The 18732-nt window shown below is 44.7% G+C and overlaps 2 protein-coding genes and 1 non-coding gene across 3 annotated transcripts in view; all 3 read left to right on the forward strand.

Annotated features, from left to right (window-relative positions):
* LOC119172009 (uncharacterized) overlaps positions 1–18732 on the forward strand; it is a 247083-nt gene that overhangs the window by 213190 nt on the left and 15161 nt on the right. The window lies entirely within an intron of this gene.
* LOC119172014 (clavesin-1) lies at positions 406–9916 on the forward strand. The gene is made up of 5 exons (XM_037422976.2): positions 406–666; positions 4845–5084; positions 6141–6334; positions 7580–7690; positions 9481–9916. Exons 1-5 carry the CDS (start codon positions 510–512, stop codon positions 9709–9711), a joined length of 933 nt encoding a protein of 310 aa, XP_037278873.2. The 5' UTR covers positions 406–509; the 3' UTR covers positions 9712–9916.
* TRNAV-CAC (transfer RNA valine (anticodon CAC)) lies at positions 14333–14405 on the forward strand. The gene has a single exon. It is a non-coding gene; the product is annotated as a tRNA-Val (tRNA).

The following is an 18732-nucleotide window of genomic DNA, read 5'->3' on the forward strand; positions in this document are numbered from 1 at the left end:
CTCGCACGACACACACACACACACACACACACACACACACACACACACACACACACACACACACACACACACACACACACACACACACACACACACACACACACACACAACACACACACACACACACACACACACACTACTGTTAGAGATGTACGGAAGTCAACCACTCATGAATCTGCTAAGCTGCAACATAACTTCACTTCCATGCGACCAAATACAAAACAACAACTACGTCAACGAAAGGGGCTCCACGCATCATCGTCGCAATTTCTACTGAAGGTGGCGTTAGATCTGCCGAAGGCCGCGTTCTTTTTTTACTAACTTTGTGGGCTATACTAGCGCCGCTTGCCCAATGTCCTTCGTGCAGACGGCTGGCCGGATAGCTGTCATGTTTTCCCTGTTGCACTAGCTGTGTTCGTATATGAGCGAGCTGTCAGCCTCGTGACTATGAAACATAGAGATTCACCTGGCGCTAGCTGTTACAGGCTGATACGTATTTCTACTCCTCGATGTCGGGTGTTTTCACCAAGAAAAATTTCGATGAAGCGTGCGATGCTTCGGAGGGTTCGCTTCCTTTAAAGCTGCAGCAGGTAGCGGAAGAAGAGTTTGGTGAGACGCTAGCGAAGAGACGCGAAGCTCTCGATAAACTCAGACAGTTGCTGGAAGGTAAGTGAGAATAACAGTATACTTGTTCTAGTGTCACATTCGCGAAACCGCGATATGATTATGAGGGAGGGCTCAGTGGAAAGCTCCGGAAATTTCGAGCGCCTGGGATTCTCTAAGGTGCGCATAAACCTAAGTACATAGGCCCCTACCACTTCTCCCCCAATGAAACCCAGCCGCCACGGGCAGGATTCGAACCCACGAACGTTTTGCATATATATAGGCTTTCGAGCATCTATCATATGCAGTAGGCCACCGTGAGGGGTTTGCAAGGTGAGGGAACGTAGGATAAATGTAAACTCACGCGACCCGGTAAAGCTTGACAGAGAACGGATGCTATTAGATATTACTGCGCGTTATTTCGCTCTTAGCGGCCGCTGCGGTGATATAGAGGTTACAGTGCTAGCTGCTATCCCGAACGTGGCTGGCCATGGTGGTCACATTTCTATGGAGGCGAAATGATGGAATGCCGTGTGATTAGATTCAGGTGCGCTAAAGAACACAGGTCGACGCTTCCAAAGCCCTTCACTACGAAATGCCTCAGGGTCGTGGTTATGGCTTGTAAAACCCCAGTAAACTGGCTATTACTATAAAGTGCAAATGAGAAGAAAGTTACAATAAAGCGTAGAGTGTGCACGGCATGCCAGAAAGCGTACGAATTCACAAGACTGGAAACAGTGTTGCCAAATTTAATTGTGGTAGGTAATGATTGAATTATTTCACATCCAATCATAGCGTAAGCTAGCTTGACAGGTACGTTACAGCAAACAACAACAACAACAAAAACAACAACAACAACAACAACAACAACAACAACAACAACGCAAGAAACAATGTCAATGAAAACAAAAACACTTTGATGTTAGGCTGCAGACTTACTATTTTTATGTTGCCAAGCGAATCTAGAAAAGAGTGCGAAGCTGGGTAGCCTTCTTTGTCTCTATCAATATTTATCGTGATTTCTCCCTTTGTTTCTTATTTACTTTCACTTTTATTGTGCATGTATTTCTATTCCTTTTTCTTGCTTGCTGTTTACATTTTTATCATTGTTCCCTTTCTTTTTCTCTTTCTGAAGCTCTATTTCTCGCTTGCTTGCTCTTTCTCATTTTTTTCTATGCTATCCTTCACTCTTTTCCCTCCCCTAGTCTGTCCTCCTCACCCTCACTTTTCATTCCGTCCCCTTTGCAACACTGCACTATGAAATGCTATATTATGCTCTGCTTGCATGCCGATAAGGTCAGTTGTTAAAACGCTTGCCTTCTAATCGTCGGCACGCAGGTCCGTATCCCACATCGCCTAAATATTATTTGGTCGATATCGTTTCTTGTTTCTATTTCTTTCTTTCTCTTTGCCCTCATCTTCTCACTGATCAGAGTTTTGGCATCTCATGTTGATAAAATAGGCGAACGTGTTCTGGGAGTGCTGTGCAGAAAATGAAGAGGACGACGAAGGGAATTCGCGCTGGTTGATGATGATAATTTTTGTTCCCGCATCTCAGAACAATGCTTGGCGTAAACGATAAGACAGATGTTTGGGCTAGTTGGTGATCGGGAATCAAAATATTTGCACAGCGCAAGACTGTGCAGCGCTCTTTCTGTCCTTGTCTCTTCTGTAGTTACGTCGTAACTACTCGTAGTCTTGCGCTGTGCAAATATGTCGGCCTAAACGACTTCGCTTTTGATAGCAGCAATACTATTTCAGCTTTGAGAATGCTTCCGACTGGATTGTATGAGCCGCTTGCGACTCGAAGTGATATATGTTCTCTAAAAGCGAGCAAAAAAAAAAAAACAGCTGTCATAGTGCGCACACATGCTGCTGGCACTGGAAAATTGTTGCCGACGAAGTAGTCGTACTTTTGAAGAGACTGAATCGTCCACGCTGTGGAAACCGCTGTTGTTGCCCGATATTACCGACGCTTTCGAAATGCTTTGGAGGAAATGAACATGAAAGACAGATGCGTATAGATCAACCTTCGATAGTATTGTTTGTTCGGTTGCCCTGCCGCGATGGCATAGTGGCTGAGGCACTCGGCTGCTGACCTGCAGGTCGCGTAATCAAATCCCAGCTTCAGCGGTTGCCTTTTTGATGCAGGCGAAAATAATTGCTCAGATTTGGGTGCCGTCACAGAGCCCCAGGTCATAGAAATTTCTGGAGCCCTCTAGTACGGCGCCTCTCATAATCATATGTGGTTTTGGGACGTTCAACCGGATGTTCTACAGCAGATGTTCTACTACAGAGCCATTACTTTGTTTTCTTTTTTTCATTATCCGAAGGCTTCAGTTTTAAACAGCGTCATGAAAGTAAATAGCATCTGAAATTATTCCACAACATAGATACCATGCCAGGTACTGAATCGGGTGCATCCTTTTGCATGTTTTGCAAATCAAGAATAGAAGTCAGTGACTCGCGAACATACTATATGGCTCGTCGACCAACATCATTAGCATGATCCACAGAAGTAAGGCACCTCCGAATACCTCCAAATACTTAAGCAGCACCAACTATCTATAATCGACACTCATACGTGCCTACCTTTGGTTTTTTTTACTTTTTTACTGCGTACCACTACATTTATAGAATCACCAGTTCACCGATCATCATGTGTAGGTTACGCAAATTTTTTCGAAAAAAAAAATGAAGAAAAAACACCATTTAAGTGTTATGTAGTGCAAACAGTGTCCTTACCACACGTATTATTTCGAGGCAAACGCGTGAAATCATACCAGATATCAAAACCTGTTAATTGCGCTGTGAGTGTGTACTTGAAATGCCCATCCATCACGAAGCTTTAAGGCTTAATTATCATCTTCATCCTCCTCCTCCTCATCATCATCGACGACAACAGCAGTGTGGTTCAGCTTACCACCCGCCCCAAAGCGAAGCTGCTGATTGAGAACGCGATGCGAATGGGATCCGATAAGGCTAATTTGTTCCAGTTTTCTAAACGAAGCTCAAACATCCTTCAAGTTTTTGGTGAAACGGTTCAAGTATACCAGTTATAAATTTTGTCTTCAGTGAAGTTTCAGTACTTTAGTAATGCGTTCTGGCAGGCTAGTTGGTTCATTGTTGATAAACTTCCTTAAGCTGCACGAGAACACAATAGCACGACTGGGAAAACATTCAGAACACCACGAGTGGTGTGGTGTTCTCAATGTTTCGCGCGAGCTCGTGGTGTTATGAATGTTTTTTTTTTTACTTGTGTCTTGGTCTTCTTGCACTGTTGAAGAAAATTTTCAGAAAAAAATGACATTTTCTAAGTTGGAAGTAAAAGCAAGAACAAAGCCAGAGTACTACTTACTAACACAGTGTTTCAGATACCTAGTGCCAGGTATTTAAAAACGAACATACCTGCTAAGCGTGTCGAATGGTTCCAGTTTTGTTCTGAGCCATGAGCGGCATGTCATGATATTTCGTCAATCCACAAAGCTGCGTTTAATTAACATTTATGATAGAGTAACTATAGCGACATATGTTGAATAAAGCAGTTGCTGCGCTTGTACAGAAACATCGGATTATTTTATGTTGGCATGGTGGGTAAATAACAAAGATTGTTTCAATTATTTTCGGAAGACGTAATGCTAGCGCAAATCTTCTATAGCAAAGTGAGAATTGTTGGTCAGAAATGTTGAATTTTTCGGTCCTTGCTAAGTTAATCTCCCTGTCTGAATATTGACCCAGTCTTTATTTTTTAGTTTGTGAAATAAACAAAAAATACATGGTGCAGGTTAGCTGAAACACCCTGAAAACGTATCGTCCGTCATATGATCAGCTTAGCGGATATTTTATGAATATACCTGATTATTCATCATTAGCAGCGCAACACTAGACCTGGACGAAGAGGAGACTGAAAAAAAAATAACATGAGCATTATTGTGTTACAGAGGGTACACTCGCATAAAAGAACATTGTGGGCTCTTTTCTCGCTCACGTGTGTCATATGACTTTAACGTGAACGGGTCCATGATTTCAGTGATTATGCCCCAGTATAGTAAGGATTCACGAGTTTTTTTTTATTTTCTGTAGTAAGTCAAGTGCTCGTCCTGACTTTATTCTTCGTTATTTGTGCCCTAGAAGTGTAACTGAGATTTTGAGGCGACGGAAATTCCGATTACTTTAAATAATTAAACTCCGTCAAATCTTCACTTCTCGGTAAATGTTGCCTACCTGGAATTCATCCCCAGCCGAACCGGATCTCAATGCCAACAGGGATGAGGAGTTCCTGCTCCGGTTTCTGCGCGTCCGCAAGTACAAGGTGGAGTCGGCTCTTCAAACCATCAAAAACTACTACAGAAATAAGGCTTCGAGCGACTCCCTCTACCGGGATTTCCTGCCCTGCACTGTGCCAGCGGCGGCGAGACAGCTCGTCATGATACTGCCGGACAAAGACGTCTTCGGGCGGCCGGTATTGCTCTTGAAACCAGGCAAGCGAAACGTGTGTGTAAGCGCTTTTTTGACATGTTTCTAATATGAATGGGCTGAGGCTCGCCCTTAAAAGCATTTCAAAAGTAACGACTTTCTGTGAACGCAGGATCTGGTTCAGAGCGTTGGGGGTGTTGTCGCTAAAACACCGCCAAACGAAACGCTTGCTCTCGTCTAAAAACTTTCTCTTCGAAAGATATATAGCTTGCACAAATCTGAGACATTTTCATCTTGTTGGTGTTAATGAAACACTCGCGTTGCCTCAGAAAGCACTGAATATATTTTAGTTCTTTCATGTTGTAAAGCACTTTTGGTTTGGATATTGAGTAGCTGGTACCGCAGGGACGTGTAAACACAATGTGCCATATCTCTAAGTGTAGAAATCAACTCGTGACGACCTGGCAACAGCTCTGTCATCAGCTGTCGGTTGCACTTTATAATAATATAGGAAAATACACATACCAACACTCCTATATGAACATTAGGCACGTCGTGGTGGAGTGTTCTGCAAATTTCGAATATTTGTTGTATCACGTGCGCCGAAATGACACTGTACGCAGGTCCCTAAGCATTCCGCTTCCAACGAGATACGATTGCCGCGGCCGCGATCGAACCCGTGACCTTCGGGTCAGCTTCCTCTCCACCAGGGCAGACGTGTTTTACGTAAGCAACGATGAGCGATCTGTTCCCACAGCGACTTCGCTCGTATACGCAAGACGTCGAGTTCGCAAGCCTAGCAAACTGATAATGCTCATCGCGATGGGGCTGGCTTACACATGGGAGGTGTCGTAAAGTTTAAAATTAAGCTAGACTACTTTATACGCGTTTTCTGGCTACGTACGATGTGTGGGGAGCGTTACTGCTGCATGCCGAGAAAAAAAAAAGAAACGTCCTCATTTGCGATGACTCTGTGTCGTTTCAGTAGTACTTTGACAAGGAAAGAGAATTGAGTTACTTGGTACTCATTCCCCACGCTCCTGGCCTCTCACCCCTTCTCCCTCGACTCTGTCTGAGTTAGCACTAAAAGTTTCCATCATGAGTATATCCTTTTCTCTCAGGTTCATGGATGACCAATGAAGTGTCCTACTTGGACCTTCATAGGGCCGGCCTGTTTTGCTTGGAACAACTGGCTCGTGACCCAGCTGCACAAGTTCTAGGAATAGTGCTACTGATCGACTTTGGCGGATTTACGGTGGACAAACTTTTGTTCGCCAGCGTCAGTCTTCTGAGAAAGGGCCTGGATTATTTGCAGGTTGGTGCGAAGTGTTGTCTCCTTCTTACCGTCAGTTACCACCACCAGTAAATGATGCAATCACGTGCCCACGGCCTCGTTCAAGATCACGCTAAATATAAACCACTCGTTCGAAGAAGTAAATAAGGTGCTCAAGGTTATGAAGCACGTTGACGAAAGGGCGCATATTCTTTCCGCTTGTCATCCTCCCCCTCCTTCTCGCGTAGCTTTCAACGCGCTCGCCAGTACGAAAGGAAAGAGAGAGCGCATGAAACGTGCGACGAAAATATGCAAATCCGGTAGTGCATGCATTGATTCTAAAGAGAAAAAAAACGGTATTTGATTGGCGAAACGTCATGTGCTAATAGTGAGCATATGATAATATTGAGTATATTATAATTTGTAAAGTGTTGAAGGAACCCTTTAAAGACAACAAACTGTTGCTGATTTGAAGAATACCATTTGTCGAAGCGTCGATCTCAAATACACACGCCGTTCTCAAATATTCACCCAAGTATATGTCGTAATTCGTGGAAAACTATTAGCCGTCTACTTGGTCAAGTCATTTTCGCTCTCTAAGCCGAAATTGGTGCACCCTAACTGCAGTCGTTAAACCGACGGACAAACAGTTTGTCCAACAAGGAGCAAATGCGTGACAGGATGTGTATTTGAGTACACATCCGCAATGTGGAACCTCATCAAAGTTATCTCGTAAACGCTGAAGTGACGGCGCAGAAGCTTTCCATAGGGTTAATTACCTAACAATATTCGTACAACCCAAGTGTACCCTCATTAAAAAAAAACAGGCCTGCCTCGCTTTACTGTCACCGTTGCTTTGTCAACCTATGACTACTACGCAAAATGTACCGCAGTCGACTCAGTCAGGTACCTCACATCTTGCGACCAGTTCGTATATTTGTTCATACAGGTCACTCGTTATGTGTGTTTCACCTTCAAATACGTACTCTCACCTACTTGTCTATTTATCCCCCCGCATCATTGTAGACTGGAACGGCCTTCCCTACGTCTTCGTTACCATCACCAATCCAAAAACTTTCAATGAAGCTGTGAGAGTTCCCTTCTTGTCCTGAATGGTCAAGTGCTGTTCTTATTGTGCACCCACCCCTTATGAAATGTCTCCATATAAGGCTTTTAAGAAAAAAAAATTTGAAAGTGAAAATGGAAAAATATACTGTCTTTCTTTGAACAAAATCACTTCCCCAAAGGGCAAAGAATCCTTTTCTTTACATTTGCTTCTTCTTTCAGGACTGCATGCCGATGCGGTTGAAGGTAGCTCACAACGTTAGGCAGTCGTACGCTTTCGACGTGTTCCATGCTCTCGTCAGGCCATTCATCAAACAGAAGCTAGCCGAAAGGGTAAGTCAACTGACTTGTCACCATAAAAGAAGTATACAACGAAGCACATTCGCTACACAAGGCAATGTCGGCATGTAATTGACGCGAAGCTTGCTTGAGCTAGTGAGGCAATAGTGGATGACGCATGACCCTGTAGCCGTGCGACAATCAGTCAAGAGCAGGTTGTTGATGAGATATACGTGCATAGAGAAGCATGACAGATACGTAAATCCACTTAAGGCTTCCGCAACAGCTACCTCACAGTGTGACGCACTTAGTTAAGATAGCCGGTGAAAAAGAATGGGCTCACGTTATTTATTCAGGCTAGCGCCATTTTTCCACATACCAAGTAGTCCAATTTTCCTGTCACGTAGGGAAAATATTCGTCAATCGCCGAACCGGTAGGAAGTGGATAAGTCGACTGCGCACTAAGTGTGCCAGGAACGTAAAATATTTTGACATTGGTCGTTGACAGATATGGAGCATTGGGCTACAGAAGATAATCGAACGTCGGTAGCCTATTTGCACTTTTGTTTTTAGGCTGATTGAATCAGTACCGTAGGGTTCGACGTCCTGAATACATCAGCGTTAGGCTTGTAAACTTAGGTGCACGCACAATTTTTTGGATAACCAGGCTAGAATTACTCCACAAAACTCATCTATGCTTTCGCTTGCACCCCACAAAGCAGGCTTTGTGACAACGAACCCCAAGAATAACTTATGCTTCAAATCGCACTACCAATTTTGAGTCGTCGAGAGGTAAAAGTCAATAACCTAGCTCAACTAGACTTTATAGTGGTACTAACTGTGATATAGTTTTCGCCAAATACACTGCAAATCTGTACTAGTGTTTATTCTTAGCCTCACACAGTGCTCAGTGTGTGCACGAGCTGTTGAAACGAGCCGATTGTGTGAGCAGCGATCCTGGAAGTTTTACCGAAGAGCATGGCATAATCAAACCCCTAAAAACGCTGATGCCGTCCTTGAAGACAGAAGAGCCCCACATACAGTTTGGCCTTACATGAGCGAACGTTTATATGCGGGTAGGATTGCAGTGAGTTTTTCTTTTGCACTATTGCTCTTTGTGATTTTGCAGCCCGCAGGGTGAAGTAGGAAGTTATATACACAATAATCAGGCCAACCTTGCCATTAAAGCTTGCCTCCTCTCTGAAGCTATACCTAAGTAGAGGGTAAAGTACAATTTGAAAACAAAAATTTCAATAGTATGCAAGCGCTGATAGCAGCTAATGTTTGACATAAAAATCCGAAAACTTTTTTTTCATACTATGGGTAAAGGGAATGTTAGCAGCACCAAAATGAAAGAGGAAAAAGAAACTGAAAATAGAAAATGGATACCAAAGCAGCAAGGATGCTTGCCTATGAAACAACTTCATAAGAAGAAAGCGTGGACATACCAATACGAACATGAGCGGCAACAATGGCAACTGAAAAGCACCAGGAACAATTAGAAGGCAGCCTATCACTAGGTGCTAGAATGCTTATCAAGATGCCGGAGCTCTTCTTTATTCGGAAGTACAGATGGTGCGCTCACACGCACTTGTCTTTAAATTTGATACGTTCATGTCCTTCTTTTAATTATGTTTGATGTTCTTATGTACTTTAGTGCATTGACAAATTTATTAATACGCCTCTCCTTTCCACAAGGTACATGTATACGTCGTACAACACAAAAAATATATTAGTTACACGTGTTTCAGTACTTGGATAATTAGGTGTTTTCCCTAAATGCGGCCCACCCTTTACTTATTTACGCGCACATACACTGTTTCTTATGTTAATTTTTTCCCCAGATACGCCTACACGGGCACAATTTCGAAAATCTCCATAAGGAAATATCCCCCATGGCATTGCCGGAGGAGTACGGGGGTCGGCGGCCACCGTTGGATCCCGAGGAGTGCTGGAAGGCCTTGGATGTCGACAAGGATTACTTCGAAGCCAGTAGTCGTTATGGATATGCCATGAACGACGAAAACGAATTTCCCGCAGAACCCAATTCCCCACTAGAACTCACTAGTTTGTGAAAAAAATAAAATAAAAACGTATGAAATACTGTGTGCGCGCAGACTGGATACTCAGAATTATCACTGCACTCACTGATTAAATGGCATTCTACGGCTGTGCAAGAGCTACGGGGAGATCCGAAGAATTAATTACGGAATATACGGACATGTCATGGCAATTGTGCTAATAGCACAGACACAAGCACAAATAAATTGTCTCTTGGGATTCTGCCTTACGAAGTTCAGAGTTGCTCCCACAACTACGGGCTGTCCAGAGAGCCCACGATGCCGTGGTGAGGCTAGGCCTCCCCGTTCCTGCATGGGAGCGGCCCGCAACGTTGCTCAAAAAAATTGCCCGCAGCTTCCCTCGGGGGAACACTGAGGAGGATGCGGAGCATATAATTGGTTAACGGGGTGTTAAAGTGCGACTAACTTGGGTCGATGGCTAAATTGGTTAACGTGGTTGTGAAATGGGGTGTTAAATTGCGACTTACTTTGGTCGATGGCTAAATTGGTTAACGTGGTTGTAGGAGGGGGTGTTAAATGAGTGAACACGTACACACGTATGCGAAAGGGCGGCGCTGGTCGAAGGGACGTCGATCATTGTGTTTGTGGATTCGTTCGGATTCATTTCACCGCGACCTTGGACGTCGACGCGCCGTACAAACCAACCGACGAGCGGCAACTGAGCGAGCGAGCGCCGACCTTGAGTATGTATACAGCGCGACGGCGCATGCACTGTCAGCTGTCAAATGTTCGAGAAGGGGGAGAAGCGCAACGGCGCATGCGCGCGCGTCAGCTGCCGATGTTCTCGAAGCGCGACGGCGCATGCGCGCGCGTCAGCTGCCGATGTTCTCGAAGCGTGACGGCGCATGCGCGCTACATTATACAGCTAGCGAATGTTCGTGAAGAGGAGAAGCGCACGCGGTGTGTAGAGGAGGAAGGGTGCACAGATGGTGGAGGAGTGAAGCGCGCGCGGTGTGTAGAGGAGGAAGGGATGCACAGATGGTGGAAGAAGGAGGAGGAAGCTTGCGGACGGCGCCGCACTACAAGCCTCGAGTATTAGATGCTCCGCATCTAAAAGAGCAGCGTTTCTCAGGACCCAATAAAGGTGTTTGTCTGTCTGTTGAGCAAAATGTCTACAAACACCAGGCCAAATCGATATTATTTAAGGAAGTTATCAGGGTTCATTAGACCTGGCCACGCGGAGCAGCCATCCTACGCATACAGTTTACACGACATCAATAACCCTCGTTGGAAAAACAATACAATGACTGGCGAATTTCCGTATATGGCTTTTGCAACACTTCGCTGGATGGAGACATACAGGTAAGACGAAACACCACAGTCACTAAAGTGGTGCTAAGCGAATGTATCGCAACACACTCAGGTTTGTTTATACCTCCCTGTAGTGTGCACTATCGACAAAACAATGACTCCTTTTAGCCCCTTTCCCATAATTGCTTTTTCTCGACTACCACTTTCCCCCTTTGACTTACCGGGCCGTTCTCACAAGCGTTATGACTGGGCAACACATTTCGTGTGCCTGTGCCATAAATCTTCGCTGTCGCCACTGCTTTTTCGGGTCTTTGGCACGCCTTCCTGTCAGCATCCCAATCTCTCATTGGGGGCCTGTGTGATCACTACATATCCTGCGATGTCTGGGGCCTACATTGTGGTTTATCCCGACTTAGCCTTCGGCTCCTTGGAGGACGACACACTCCCCGTCGAGCGGCGGAGGGTTGCCGAGGCTGAACTGCGAGAGACGCCGGCGAAGAAACAGGCCGCATTCGTTGCACTCCCTCAGCTCCAGCAAGGTGAGATGCACACGATTCGGTGTTGTGTGTTTTTATGGGATACAATTAAAAAATTGGCCCCGCATCTGCATGTAATCTGCAAATGTCGTCGAAAAACGATAGTATTGCGTGTGGAGAGAGTGAACAAGACATTTATTTGATGTTCTGCGCAAGAAATTCGGTGAATGGTATTCCGGAGGTGCTGCGCCAAATGCCTGGAGCGTGCAATGGAGGCGAACGAGCGCATCAAGTCACGTCACACGTGAGACATAAGCGCCATCTGGCAGTTTTCTCAGAAAACAAAGCGCTTGGCTCCGAGACGGCTGTGCGCGCCCATCTCAGAGGTGATAAAGTGTAGAACGCAAGGCGACAGGTAGGTGCCACCACCGTCTCGTTTTAGCAAAGCGTTGGAAACACTCGTGTTTCCGTGCAAGCGTTGCATGGTTAGCGCACCGTGATAAACGCTACGGTCCTTAAAATTACTTATGTATGCCTTTTCTAGTAAAAGGCTCACATACAGAATATATACGTGTTGTCATGATGCCCCAAACATGCGCAATAATAGCTTTTTAATTGACAATTGCACGAGCATGAACGCTCAAACCGGAGCAACATAGGCGGGTGCTGCGGATGGGGTCGGCCGTTTCAAGTACCCGATGCCGTTAAGAGTTGACAAACAGACAAATATACAGACATACATACACACAGACAAACAGACAGACCAAAATTTTTGCGTCGAAGGTCCCCAAGAAAGACTATCGTCTTTAAAAGAAAACGTAGCCAGGTTCCGCGTAGATAGGCGCGAAACTGACGCGGACGTGCTAGGCGATATCTCGCGGCGCCCATGTTCAAACTGTAGCGCAGTGCAATGGCGAATCGGTGTCGCATCGGTATAGCGTGGTGAGCGCGGTGCGGTTTTCGGCGCACCTCTCTCTGCGCGCTTAGAAAGCTAGTCACCAACCTACCGGCTTGCAGAATCGTCTGAAAATTCGATTGCAACATCAACAAACAAGCCCCGCCGCGGTGGTCTAGTGGCTAAGGTACTCGGCTGCTGACCCGCAGGTCGCGGGTTCGATTCCCGGCTGCGGCGGCTGCATTTCCGATGGAGGCGGAAATGTTGTAGGCCCGTGTACTCAGATTTGGGTGCACGTTAAAGAACCCCAGGTGGTCAAAATTTCCGGAGCCCTCCACTACGGCGTCTCTCATAATCAGAAGTGGTTTTGGGACGTTAAACCCCACAAATCAATCAATCAAATCAACATCAACAAACAAAACGAGAAAATAATTTAGACACACGCACGCAATTGGCTTCTTCGCTAGCGGCAAGTCGTTTGCTCGCTTTCAACGCGCCCGACATTGGACACTGAACCAGATGCGACGCCATAGTGCAACGACCGCGTTCCGGACGGCCTTGACGGCACGTGTAGTTGACACTTTGCTTCGCTTTATCAAACAATTCTTGCCCTTTCACTTACCCTTTCACCTTCTGCTTGCAGCCGCCGCCCCTCTAGCCGTGCCTCTTTCGCCACATCCACTCTATGTTTACCCATCCACAAGCATAGTGCCGGCCGCAAAACAAGCCTCTTCGCATCCGTTCGTTATTTAGAAATGGCAGCGTAACTTGGCATGGCCTTAACTTATAAGGGTTTGGGTGTATGCTTACATCGAGCGTATCGCGTGTGAACTTACCCTCTATACGTTGCTCCTTTCGTCTGCGTACAAGTTGCTGATAACTGCCGGCAATTGCAGCGACGCAACTGCGACAAACGGCGAGGCCTACACACGATAAATCTGATAGCAAGTGAGGCTTTTAGAACATATCAACGTGGTGCCAGTGTGAGAATCCTAATAGTACAATTAACAGAGGGGGTTTAAATCCGAAAACTATGCTACTATTATGAGTGGCAGCGTAGTGGACGGCTTTTTCAGGGTCGGTCGTCACCTGTCTGTATTCATGTATGTAGTAACTAGCTCAAAGCATATCCACGGAGTGAATGATGATGAGTGTGGCGAAGCTTAGGAGGGTTTTATCGGCAAACCGTGAATCATCCGCTGGCCGTGTCCGTCCGTCGTCTCTCTCTCTTTCTGTTGGATGCACAAACGACTGGACGGATGGATGGACGTATGGACGTATGGATAGACTCCCGGACGGACGGAAGCAAGAAAGAACGGACGGACAGAAGCGCGGATGGACTGACGGGCGCTTCACCCCACTCATCATTCACTCCATGGATATGCTGTAATATTTTTTTCGACCACCGGAGGTTCTTTCAGCTGCATCTAAATTTAAGCACATATGGGTCTCCCCTCCATCTAAATGCACCAACGACGGACGGGACTTGCTCCCGCAACCTTCAGGTCAGCAGCCCAGGGCCATGAATACTAGACAACTGTGACGCGTGTTGTGAATACTAGTATGAATAAAGTATCAAAGAGTAAAGTATAAGCACACAGTATAACGACATGAATAAATGATCTTTTTTTACCTCTCTTATATGCTTGAAAATACAATAATGTATTCATTATACCTGAATGAAATGTTTTGTTCAGTAAATATTTAGTCAGCATTACTCCTTATGATATTTATTTTAGCTTTAGAACTACAGAAACGATGCTAATTGTTGGTATTTTCATGACATTGCCTGCGATCGATAATATTCTTCTGTAATTATTATGAACAACAATTTGCATCGAAGGACAACATTCTCTCTCCCCCCCCCCCAAAAAAAAGCACTTCAAGATTGTGTTCTGCAGTGATGTACACAACACGCAACAAACCTGCCCAAGTCAGCAACTGCTGCACCTCCAGGTACCCAGCGGCTTCGGGAAGCGCAACGCGCCGACTTGTTTCCGTGGTGTAGTGGTTATCACGTGCGCCTCACACGCGCAAGGTCCCCGGTTCGATCCCGGGCGGAAACAATGTTTTTTTTCACTAAATTTTTTTTTGCAATTTTATTCCACATTTCTGCAAGAGCGCCTGATAACGATTCAATTCGCTTTCGAAGCTTCCCATGCGAAACTCTGCTCTAATGGCTGCGTTTTTTTTTTTCGGAAACAAATGCTCCTGTCAGTTTTCATTTACCGCACCAACTCTTATGTTGAATGGCGTGGTTTTATTTTCAAGCCTTCTTTTATGTGCTTTGTTTACATATATTCACCTACTATAACTTCATTTTACAGCATATTTTGTTACGTTCGCGAGTGCACTTGCCTGTTTTGCAGTAATTGATGTCAGACATCGTTAAGGTGTTATCATATTTTCATCTTTACGTATAAATTTAATGCACTACAGCCCCTCCCTCATCTCCACTCCCCCTACACAATACCTGACCAGGGCATTGTTAGGTGTACTGTTAAAAAAATTAAAATGGAACTTCGAAAAAGCGATTTCCAGCTTAAACCTTTAACAATATTTAACCTAGCAGTTGACTCGTTAAGCTTTTCAAGTTCGCAGAAACACTTTCTTGAACAAAGAAAGCGACGCAGGCCCGTAGCCAGGCGGAGGGGTGGGAGGGGGGGCGGGGCGGGCAAAGTATGTCATGTTTCCTCCCCATAAGAAAATTGGATGGAGTTGGGAGTTTTACTGGGAACAAATAATAAAGAAATAGGATTTTTATAGGCAACATGAGAATCCACTTTCCCCGAAAGCAAAAAAAAAATACGAGAAAAATATGTCTCTTCCATCACGTACCTGCGTAACCAACCCGTACAACTGTTAGTTTGATGCTTTTGAAGTCTACGCAGTACATGCGCATACATCGACGCACAGAATAATGTTGACATCAAGAGTGGGTACGCGTATATTCATAGTGTAAAAACTGCCCGCAGCCAGCCGTGACTGAGTGATTATATTTTACTGTTTCTCTCTCCGTTCTTTGTTGAACGGCAACGACCTACACAAGGCGGCCAAGGTTGCCATGTGCCGTCGATCGTCTTTCGAGACCGGAGTAGCGTCGGAGCACTTCAGCTTTTGTGCGCAATAAATGTGATAACGGCACACACAGTTCTTCCCCGTGCTCACACGCAATCTGATTTTAATTGTACCCCAACTGATTCCGCTAACAAACGTCACTATATTTTTGTGCACAGCTCGAGGGCCTGAGGTGCGTCAGTTGACAGTAGTTGGTGTGTCATTTAAGTAAAGGGAAAATACTTTTATACGTGCTTTATATATCGTGAAAGCGCGAAACGTGACCTTTTCTTTTTTTAATGTTAGTAATTGTATAACAAAGGCATGACTCAACTGCGATTATAATACAACGTTCTTAATTGTTTCCCAAAAACTGTTCTCTCTCTCTCTCTCTCTCTCACACACACACACACACACACACACACACACACACACACACACACACACAGAGAGAGAGAAAGAGAGAGAGAAAGTGAGAAAAAAAGAGAGGGAATAGAGATTATATGATTACACACACTGATATTAAAACTCAGAATCGTTCAACGACTCGGTTGGAACGTAGCACTTGTGACGCGATGTTTATACTGAAGAGCTCGCACACGTCAGATTTTACCGTAAAAGGCGGTGTTACAAACTGCGCTAGCCTTTGTACTTAGTAGCCTCCTTCTATCAGAAAATGCTGGACTTCGACATCGTAACACAAGACGTATTTATGTATGTATTGTCAATGTACACGCTGCTTACCTGAATTACACTTTAAGATTGACTGCGCAGTCGAAAGCTTTACGTCGAAAACAGGCGTGAAACTTGGACTGCACGTGGGTGGTCTTGGTGTTAGTGCTTTTGTGGAATATGTGGCCGAACGGAAAGCGCATTATTCCTTCTCACTGTGATTTCAGCTCTGTGACCAGAACCACAGAATGTGGCGCATGTGTATCACACATAAGGGTAGAAGCTGCACGGAGACAAACAACGGTGTTCAGGCCCAATTGCGATCAGCACTATATGCTACGGTGCGATGGGTTAGTAATCTAACCACAAAGCACACCTTTGATGCAGAATATTCGAGTCTTCTGCTTCATTATTCTTTCCAGCTTGTTTCTTTTTTGTTGTTGTTCTCTTCGATGTATATTTTATTTCTGATTCGATCTTTTTTCTTTTCAGTTGTAGTTTTTTTAATTAATTGTAGTCTTGATGAATGTATTGCACATTGTGCGTGGTGAGGTCGACACATGCTCAGGTTGCTTGGGGCTGAAGAAAGTCGGTGCAATGCTTCCGCGAAACTGTAATTTCTTTTGTATTTCTTGGATGCCTTGACCGGACAGTAATTTACTAAGCTAAATAAGAAACTCGTCTTTATAATCTGGTAGTCTAGCAGCTTAGCTTGCTTAAAAATGGTTGTAAGTGGTTAAAAACTACTTACAATCATCTCAACGTCATTATATTTCGATTCTGTCGGGGTCGGCGTTTATTATTTTTTATTCAATGATTCTTCCTGACCAGACGGGCGTCCGTTAAAGGCTCCATTTTATGTACAATTAGTGATGGATCCTTGAGTCGCGTAGCTACATTAGTTCAAAGCGCTATAGTTACACAGCTAAATTGATGCCTTCGGGCACCTCTATAACATAGCCACTAGTTATGCTACTTTTTGAGATAGAGTAAGCGAAATATAGAAGATAAAAATATTCGCACTGATTACTTTAATTTTTCTGTTGTGCAAGCTGAATAAAATATTTAACAGTTGCTGCATACTATCGTGATTCGAACGACTGATGAGAATATGACAGAAATACTCTCATTATTATTGCAATGTGAAAAGTGGCTTGTCTCTCTCTCTCTCTCTTTATTGCTATATATACTTGCCCTCGAGACATGATACATTGTACGTGTATGTGTATTAGATGTGCGCCGTTAGGCCAGTGTTGCGTATGAAGTGAAAATTCCACAAGAGGCATATTTCAGTGCAGCTGCAATTAGAAACGTGTGTTACACTAGCGAGATTTTGTACTCCAAACGCAACATCTGTGACGGTGTTGCATGCGTCGGAACACCCCGTTTAATATAGCACGCATGGGCAGACGTTTTGCGCAGGCACTTTATGCGAAACGCGGCGTTGTTACGCAAAGCAACTACAGACGCTGCACGTGTGCAGTACAGAAACTCGCAATTATCGATTGCACTGCCACATTGCCTTTAGCTCTTGATCCTCTTTCTGTAAAATGAAAGAAACAATAAAATGAAACAAAACCAAACTACATCATGCAGCTATAGCTATATATAGTACAGGGCTTATGCATTTTACTGTAATGTATGTAGTTTTCGTACTTTACTGAAGGCTCGTACAAACACACAAGAGTCGGTACGGCACGTATTTTAACCGTATTCACTCATGCAATCTATTGCTGAGATTTTTCCGTGTGTCCTGCTCTTTGGGCTTCTTAGCGAATTCTAGTCTTCCCATTCACTGACCGAAAGAATTGTGGAGATAAAAGGAACAGATTCGAAACAATCGTGACAGTAGGGACAGAGGATGCTTCAGGCTGCTTCAGACACAACTCTGAGTATACTGCTGGATGCATTTAGGTGTTCTTGGCAGCTGTATAAATTGCGAAGGAAGCGTGCAAAAGTAGAGTGGAGGCTATTAGAGCAACGTTTACGGTTGGCTATCGCAGCCTATCGCAGTGGTTATGGCCCTGGATTGCTAATCCGAAGGCTGCGGGATCGAATCCCGGCTGTGGCGGCTGCATCTTCGATGGAGGTGAAAATGTTCGAGGTCCGTGTACTAAGAACTCCAGGAGGTCGAAATTCCCGGAGATTTCCTGTTCGGTGTCTCTCAAAACCATATCGTGGTTTTGGGACGTTAAACCTCAGATAATATTATTAATTGTTCGCTATCGCATTCGTTGAGGGACGAAACGGGCTATGAAAGAAGGCAAAGAACGTAGATAATAATGATAACAACAACCGTAGCAACAACAATAATAACGATTCTGTAATAGTAATAATAATCTACCATAAGCGTCTACATGCTTTCGTGGGGTGCACATCGTAGCGAATAGCGAATGGTCAGCCCGACCAACTGATGTCAATGAACAAGCGGCTTCCACGCCCGAAGTAAAACAACAGATATATTAAATTACCACAGCAGTGGCGAGTGATGCCACGTAGCAAGGAAACTCCAACGCAAAACCAATATGTTGCGCAAATCACAATCGATGAGTTGACATATGCGTTGCAAGCAAGACGGGCAGTGTCGTTTACTCATTCGATGCCGAAGCCAACCGCGCAACAAAAGCAGAATACGGCGTGAGGGGCATTTCGCATGGCCTTCAT

This window comes from Rhipicephalus microplus, chromosome 4 (genome assembly GCF_043290135.1).
Source record: "Rhipicephalus microplus isolate Deutch F79 chromosome 4, USDA_Rmic, whole genome shotgun sequence".
Classification (NCBI taxonomy): domain Eukaryota; kingdom Metazoa; phylum Arthropoda; class Arachnida; order Ixodida; family Ixodidae; genus Rhipicephalus; species Rhipicephalus microplus.

Bases quoted from the DNA above. Each gene is read 5' to 3' on its own strand.
- LOC119172014 (XM_037422976.2), top strand. From the start codon at position 510: ATGTCGGGTGTTTTCACCAAGAAAAATTTCGATGAAGCGTGCGATGCT. The intron at 5,085-6,140 runs GCAAGCGAAACG...CTTTTCTCTCAG, and splicing joins GGTATTGCTCTTGAAACCAG to GTTCATGGATGACCAATGAA. The intron at 7,691-9,480 runs GTAAGTCAACTG...TTTTTTCCCCAG, and splicing joins AACAGAAGCTAGCCGAAAGG to ATACGCCTACACGGGCACAA.